The 8,325-nt window shown below is 47.1% G+C and overlaps 1 protein-coding gene across 1 annotated transcript; it reads right to left on the bottom strand.

The window, feature by feature from the left end:
• Positions 1-287: 287 nt before the first annotated feature.
• On the bottom strand, positions 288-1,052 carry LOC308261133 (C2 calcium-dependent domain-containing protein 4A-like; the record flags this gene model as incomplete). Its single annotated transcript, XM_080692848.1, has 1 exon — positions 288-1,052. One exon carries the CDS (start codon positions 1,050-1,052, stop codon positions 288-290), a length of 765 nt encoding a protein of 254 aa, XP_080548974.1.
• Positions 1,053-8,325: the final 7,273 nt, after the last annotated feature.

Below are 8,325 nucleotides of genomic sequence, written 5' to 3'. Positions count from 1 at the left end.
GTCTAACACTGCATGAAATTCATTATTTCCCAGTACAAGTGGTGGACATAGGAAATGTGACCGGCTGTCTACACTGGGAAACATCACAGAAGCCCACTCTACTTGGTGAAAGGGATTCCCAAGGTATCCACACGCAAAATGACATCCTAGGCTGGCAACGTCCATACGACTCCATCTCTGCCAGTGCTGGACTGAAACAAAGATCTGATCAGAAAAGCAAACACACGTTGATTTCCTACGAAGCAGCTGTCGGTGTCCAGAGGTGCCCAGCGTGCGGGGCAGGGCGGCTAGAGCGGCAGCAGCGCGCCCAGCAGCAGCTCGCCCTGGCCCAGCGCGCGGCGGCGCTGCAGGCGGCGGCCCTTGTCCTGGGCCTCGACGCGCACGGCCAGGCGGCGCACCTGCTCCTCCGTGAGCCCCTCGAAGCAGCAGTCCTGCTCCAGGGCGGCCTTGCGGCTCCGCCGCAGCACGGCGCCGCGCTGCCGGCCCGTGGCCCCGGGCGGCCGCAGGAGCAGGCTGACGCGGCAGCCGAGCGCGCGGGGCTCGGGGGCGCCGGGCCGCAGCCCCTCGGCGCGCAGCAGGCGGATGCGCAGGCTCCCGGTGCCCGGGCGGTACTCGGCGGCCAGGCGCAGCGCGGCGCCGGCGCGGTCCAGGGCCACGGTGGCCTCGGCCTGCAGGCGCGCGGGGGGCGCGGGGGGCGCGGCGCGGGGGCCCGGGCGCGGGCCGGGCGCGCCCCCGAGCAGCAGCGACTCCTTGCGGCGCGTGTGCGGGCTCTCGAGCAGCGCGCAGAAGCCGTAGGCGGTGCGGCCGCGGGCCAGGTGCGCCAGCGACAGCGCGGCCTGCGAGCGCGGGTCCCAGTCGGTGCGCGCCTCCTCCGCGCCCCAGGGCTCCCGCAGGGCCGCCGGGGCCGGCCGGGGCGCGGGGCGCGGCGGGATGCGGAACTCGGGGATGCGCTCCGGGGTGAGCACCAGGGCGCAGGCGGGCGCGCGGGCGCGGGCGCGCCGGCCCAGGGGGAGCCCCTCGCCGCCCCGCAGGAACCGCTCCAGGCACCACATCTGGCGGAGCGCGGCCGGGGCTCTGCTGGAGATGGACGGCCTGCAACCAGAACGCAGTCGTGGGCAGCGGTTCCGCAGAGGAGCACTGTCTGTCCCTTTCCCCCTACTTTGGGCTGTTTCGTCTTGCCACCCGGGGAGCAGCCAAAGGGCATCTCGCGCCCCTACTGAAAACTCTGTAAGCGATGGACAGCCAGTCGTCCTTCTGGTCTGTCTTAGCTCCGTGTCACACACACTTAGGAGCTTGTCGCTCCATCCTCTACCCACCCTCACGGCCCCAAGGTAGAGATTCTCCAAAGGTTGGCTTCTAACTTTGAGCGCTCTCTCTGGGTCCTCCGTACCTAAAGGCGCTTTGCCCTGTGCATCGGTTTCCTGAACCCTTAAAGGACTGTTGCACACCAATCCTTCTCGGCAAAAATAAATTAAAAAATCACCCGCCCCCCAGGTAACTGTGGCTCCTTTTCCCTTGTGGGCCTCAAGAGCCTCAGAAGAGCCCCGCCCCGGGAACTAAGGACCCCCTGGGCCACCCCAGCTCACCTCCGGCCGGCGCCGTGCGCTCCCCGCGCGGTCCTGAGGGGAGACCCACCTGGAGTGGCGCGCAGACTCCGAGGAATTCAAAGCGCGCGGGCGAGCTGCGCAGGTCCGCACAGCTGGCGGAGCCTTTATGCTGCTGCCGGAACCGCGCTGCCTAGCAACGTGACGCCACCGCATCCCTGCCCCGGTGCCACGTGGCTGGACCCGCGCCGCCCATCCGGCTTCTGGGGGAACTATTTTCTGAAACTCTGGAGGAGTTTGTTTCCCCTCACGTGTTCCAAGTTTTAAGTCTTGACTATAGCGCAGTATTGTGAGGATCCATGGACAAAATGTGAACGCATAGAAGCACTTGGTGTCCACCATTCACAAGAAGACAAAAGTGGGGTTTGTCTTACTCTTACTTTCCCCAAATCCAGACTCCCTGTTGCCCAGCTTTTGAAGTTCTTTACTTGATTTTTTCTGGTTTTCCGTTTTGATATGTGATGCTTTATTGATTTAAATCACTATGGTTTAGGGGCAACCTTACCGGGTGCTGGAAACCTTCCATATCTTCACCTGGGTGGGGTTACAGGGGTGTATCCATAAGTAAAGAAACCATCTAGTGTATACTTAAGATTAGGGCACTTTACTGTATGTTATAACTCGATTTAAAAAAAAAAAAACCATCATGACCTACTTTTTAAGCCATGGTATGCTAGGGGTGTGTGTCTGTGTGTGTGTGTGTGTGTGTGTGTGTGTGTGTGTGTGTGTGTGTGTGTGTTACCTGGGATCGAACTTAGGGGCTATACCCATGGTCTTATTTTAATTTTTTATTTTGAAATAAGGTCTCCCAAGTCACTACATTCTGGCCTGAAGCCAGAGAACTACCTTCTCAGCCTCCTAAATACTGGGATACAGGTATGCACCACCAGCCCAGCTTTGTGCTAGTTTTTTATTAGGAAAGTATACTACCGAATATTTGGACGGTTGGACTTGTACTTGGGAAGCACCCTGACCTGTCTGGCCTTTGTAGGCTGCACCTACCTGAGTGGCTCTTTCCCCTTTTCTTGAAATCTAATTTGTGTTCATTCTGTAAGCGTTTCTTCTAGCTACTCCTGGCTGAAAGAGATATAAAGCATTTTTTTTTAAGGGTTGGAACCCAAGCGGATTCTGCCTCCGAGCTACACCCCCAGCCCTATTTTTTATTTTGAAACAGGGTCTCACTGAGTTGCAAAGGGCCTCCCTCACTAAGTAGGTGAGGCTGGCCGAGAATCTGAAATCCTCCTAATCCCAGCCTCCCAAATGCTGGTATTACAAGCGTGCGCCACCACGCCTGGCTGATATAAAGCATTTTACTCAGGGTTTCAGGGTTTGGGCATATAATATTTTGAAGATGCTGCCTTGAAAATTAATGGCTTCTCCAAATAATGTTGAATGAAATAAGCTGAACTCAGGCAAAGGTGACTTCAGGATAGAGCATGTGTGCTTTGTTTCCAAGACACACAGGCACCAAACTAAACGGTTTACACAATCTCTAGAATAGTCATAGAAACCCTGAAAATTCTGATCATTGTTGTTACATGTATATATGAAAAAAAAACTGAGTTTCAGAGGCCGGTTAACTTAACCATGGTCACAAAGTGATGAGAGATGGATGACTTACTAATGGGTAGTAAATTAGTAGTTTGGGGGAGTAAATTCATTTAATAATATAAAATATGTGCCATGCCTGGCAAACTGCTAAATATATACGTCAGTGATAACTATTATTATTTTTATATGTTATGGCTAAATATATATGACTGATGATGATGATGATGATGATGATGATGATGATTTTGCGGTCTGGGGATGGAGCCCAGAAGCATTCGATCTCCGAGCTATACCCCCTGCCCTATTCTTTATTCTTTATTTTGAAACTGGGTCAAAGTTGCAGAGGACTCACTAAGAAGCTGAGGCTGTCTGCAAACCGCGATCCTCCGGTCTCAGCCTAATGCTAGGATTACAAGCATGTGCCACCACACCTGGCTTAGTGATTATTATTTTTATATTGTATGGTGGTTAAGAAAATTTGGTCTGAAATTATATCTGACTTTGATTACAGAATCGTAGCTTACTATGCATGTTACTTAATATTTCTAAGCATTAGTATCAAATGTAAAATTGACAATAGTATTTACCTATAGAATTGCCCTTAGCATAAAATAATACATATGAAAAATTTAGCATAGAATCTGGCTAGCACATTGTCTGATTTTATGTTTATTATTACAGAAGAAAGCAAATGATCATTAGTTCATTCATTCATTCATTCATTCATGCAAAGCAGTAGTTATTGAATGCTTCCTGGTCCCAGCCACCAAGCTAGGCAGGCAGATCTAGGCCGCACCGGATCATGTCAGTTATGTACTTCCATCAGAAGAGGAATGAAATGATAAAAAAGGATATTTGAATTCCTCTTGGCTGAGGCAAGAGAAAAGACTAATGAGCTTTATTTATTTATTTATTTATTTATTTATTTATTGTGGCACTGGAGATTGAACTCAGGGGTGTTCTACCTCTGAGCTACACTCCCAGCCCTATTTTATTTTTGAAATAGGCAAGGCCTCACTAAGTTTCAGAGGGGCTGAGTTGCTGAGGCTGGCCATGAACCTGCTATCCTCCTGTCTCAGCCTCCCAAATACTGGGATTAAAGGCATGAGCTACCATGCCTGGCCCTGTATATTTAATCTGGGAGACCAGCCAGGAAGGTTCCTGGGCTTACCATGCTATTGGCTAGCTTCTTCTTTATCTTGATTATTACCTTTCCCCCTACCCAAATTCTTGGGTCAGAGCTAAATCTGTGGGAGATTAATCACCAAATTATATACCTGAAGTCTGTGTACATGTGTTTGGACTCATCTTTTCTCTAGAGACAAGATGCTGTTGGCTCTGTGAGAACAGAGAGCTCTTTGTTAAAATAATAAGCACAGCCAGGTGTGGTGGCACACACTTGTAATTTCAGTACTTGGGAGGCTGAGACAGGAGGATCGCTGGTTGGCAGCCAGCCTCAGCTAGTTAGTGAGGCCCTCCATAACTTAGTGAGATCCTGTTTCAAAATAAAGAATAAAAAATAAGGCTGGGGAGTGTAGCTTGGAGATAGAATGCCCCTGAGTTTCATTCCCAGTATGGCAAAAAAAGAAATAATAAATAAGAATAAAATAATAAGCATATATTGGAGCTCGGTCTAAGTTGACTAAGTTGCCAATCAAGTTCATGACCTGTCTGAGCCCAAGTTATAAAACGGAGGTAACAATATTTGCCATTTAAGATTGTTGTGAGGATGCATGCCTGTAATCCCAGTACTTGGGGGACTGAGGCAGGAGGATCTGGGTTCAAGACCAGCCTCATCAACTTAGGGAGCCTCTCAGCAACCTAGGGACACCCTGTTTCGAAACAAAAAATAGGCCTGGTGTGGTGGTGCACGCTTGTAATCCCCACGCTTGGGAGGCTGAGACAGGAGGATTGCGCAGGTTTCAAGCCAGCCATGCTGGCTTAAGAGACCCTGTTTCCAAATAAAAAACTATAAAAATAGGTCTGGGAGTATAGCCCAGAGGTAGAAGGGTTTCCAGGAACCCCAGTACCACCAAAATATAAATAAATAAATAGGTTGGGGGGCATAGCTTAAAGGTAGAATGTCCCTAGGTTCAATCCCCAGAAACACACACACACACACACTCACTCACTCACATAGAATGTTGTGAGGGCTATAAAAAAAAAAAAGTGCTGGTTAACAGCTGTTCTTCACGTTATCCCTTGCTTGGCCGGGGATTAGCTGATTCACACAGAGATGCCTTCAAAAACATTTGTCACCCAGCAAATAAAGCAGATTTGCTTTGTTTTTATTAACAGTTCACCTTCAGTAATTCCTTAGAAGCGTTTCCTGTACAGTATTTTTTGAAAATAGTGAAGATGTGTCCTCACATGCCTGGTCCCCTGTGACCACGTTAAGCCTTCTGTTTTACTCAACAGGGAAGGGTGAGCCAACCAGTACTTGGGAGGATGGTGTAACAGGGTCAGGCCAGTGCCTAGAATACACAAATATATTTAGAGGAAGACTGTGGTTGTTCTGAGCTCACAGCTGTAGCTGTGGAACATTCAGTCAGGGAGCTGGAAAACAATTCTGTGACGTGAACATAAGTAGATTCCACACCACTGAAACTGGAGGTGTTCTCAGAGCAAAGGAAACGAAACACATAAAAGCAAATTTATTGGGAGAGGGCACAGGGAGAGATTGGTAAATGGGCACCATGTCAGGTAGGAGGTACAAATTCCTATATTCTGTGGCCCAGAGGGTGAACTGGGCTTTTCTACCTCCAGCCTATACTCCCAGACCTATTTTATACTTTATTTGGAGACAGGGTCTAAGTTGCTGAGAGCCTCACTAAGTAGCTGAGGCTGGCTTAAAACCTGTGTGATCCTCCTGTCTCAGCCTCCCAAGCACTGGGATTACTAGCATGCATCACCATGCCCAGCTACCTTGTTCTTTATAAACATGCACAAGTGGGGTGTGGTGGCGTAGACTTGTAATCCCAGCATTTGGGAGGCTGAGACAGGAGGATCCCAAATCGTGGACAGCCTCAGCTACTTACTGAGGCCCTTTGCAACTCAGTGAGACCCTGTTTCAAAATAAAGAATAAAAAGCTGAGTGTGGTGGCGTACACTTGTAATCCCCGTACTTGGGAGGCTGAGACAGGATGATCGCACAGGTTTGAAGCCAGCCTCAGCTGGTTTAAGAGACCCTGTTTTCAAATAAAATATAAAATAGGTCTGGGAATGTAGCCCGGAGGTAGAAGGCCCCTGGGTTCTATCCTCAGTACCACCAAAAATATAAAAATAAATAAATAAAATAAATAAATAAAATAAAGAATAAAAAATAATAGGGCTGGAGGTGTAGCTTGGGGGTAGAATGCACCTGGGTTCTGTACCCAGTACTGCAAAAAAAAAAAAAATGCAATTATTGTGTACAGCAACAAAAAAGTAGGGGAAAAAAAAAGCAGACAAATAGTAACAAAAAAAAAAGACATAGAAAAATAGTACATAGGTTGGGAAGGAAAGCAAGATAGAGTTTATAACCAATAAAATAACTAGGGTTCTAACTTGTGCATCTCATTCACCCCAATAGAATGCGGAGTCTTGGAATGAAAACAGGCAAGTCAGCATGTAGGATTAGCTCCCACAGCCACAGCTGATGGAGCATGTGCGGGTCCCTTAATTGGCATCCAGTGCCTCGACCTGTCAAACAGGGGGTGGATTAACAGGATGGTCTTTAAGCTTCCCTCTGGTGCTAAGTACTTGCCATCCACTCCTGTGCTTTCTCTTGGTGACCTTTGTTTTCACACATTCCATGGTGTTATGCCTTGATCTCTAGTATTTCCATATTTCTCTTTGTTCCCAAATCCCGTTTTCTTTTCTCAAAAAAACAAAAAAAACAACAACAAAAAAAAACCCTCTTTGTTGTGGAATGAGTGTGGGATTGGGATGGCGTGAAGTTAGAATTCTTTTTTTTTTTTTTTTCCTTTTCTTTTTGTGGTACTGAGGATTGAACCCAGGGGCATTCTACATCTGAGCTACACCCACCCCAATTTTATTTTTTATTTGGAAACAGGTTCTCACTAAGATGCAAAAAAGTTAGAATTCTTTTTTTTTTTTTTTGCAGGTCTGGGGATGGAACCCAGAGGCATTTGACCTCCAAGCTACATCCCCTGCCATATTTTTTATTCTTTATTTTGAAACAGGGTCTCACTAAGTTGCAGAGAGCCTCACTTAAGTAGCTGAGGCTGTTGGAGAACTGGGATCCTCCAGTCTCAGCCTCCCAAATGCTGGGATTACAAGCGTGCGCCACCACTCCCGCCTTAGAATTCTTTAAAAATACTTTTTTGTAGTTGCTGGGTGTGGTGGCGCACGCTTGTAATCCCCGTGCTTGGGAAGCTGAGACAGGAGGATCGCACAGGTTAAAAGCCAGCCTCAGCTAATTAGTGAGGCTCTCAGCAACTTAGTGAGACCCTGTTTTAAAAAAGATATAAAATAGTTTTGGGAGTATAGCCTGGAGGTAGAAAACCTCTGTGTCCCACCCTAAGTACCACCAAAAAAAAAAATTGTTTTTTTTTTGGCGGTACTGGAGATGGAACCCAGGGTCACTGTACCTCTGAGCTATACCCCAGCCCTATTTTTTAGTCTTTTTAAAAAAAATTTGAGACAGGGCCTCACTAAGTAGCTGAGGCTGTCCACTAATGCCTACCTATCCTCCAGTCTCCACTTCCAAATGCTGGGATTACAAGCATGCGCTACTACGCCTGGCTTTTGTAGTTAAATTTTATAATTGTCTTTGTGGTCCTTGGACTATAATTACTAGAATGTTCATTTTCTTTACTTACCTTCTGCCTCCAGACTTTTACTGGCACTTTAGGGTGACATTAGTTGTGCTTGTTTCAAATTGGGATTGTAAATTTCTGACTTCTTAATGAAATATGGAACATTACTTGAGGCACATAACAAATTTCTCAAAACAAGCTGAAAGTGGAAAAATTTAGAAAAGTTTTAATAAAATTTGGTAAATTTTATAAATTTAATGAGCTACATTAAATTTATAAATGACAAATTTATAAATTTAATTTAGTAAAATTTAGAAGCTTTTCTTTCTATAAAATAGTAACATTATTTATACCCAAATTTTAAGCTGAATTTATACCTTTTGTGGTCTGTCAAATAAGATCTCTAAGAA

Source organism: Muscardinus avellanarius (assembly GCF_963383645.1).
Source record: "Muscardinus avellanarius genome assembly, chromosome: 3".
NCBI classification, from domain to species: Eukaryota; Metazoa; Chordata; class Mammalia; order Rodentia; family Gliridae; genus Muscardinus; species Muscardinus avellanarius.
This window is presented reverse-complemented; position numbering and strand designations above follow the sequence as displayed.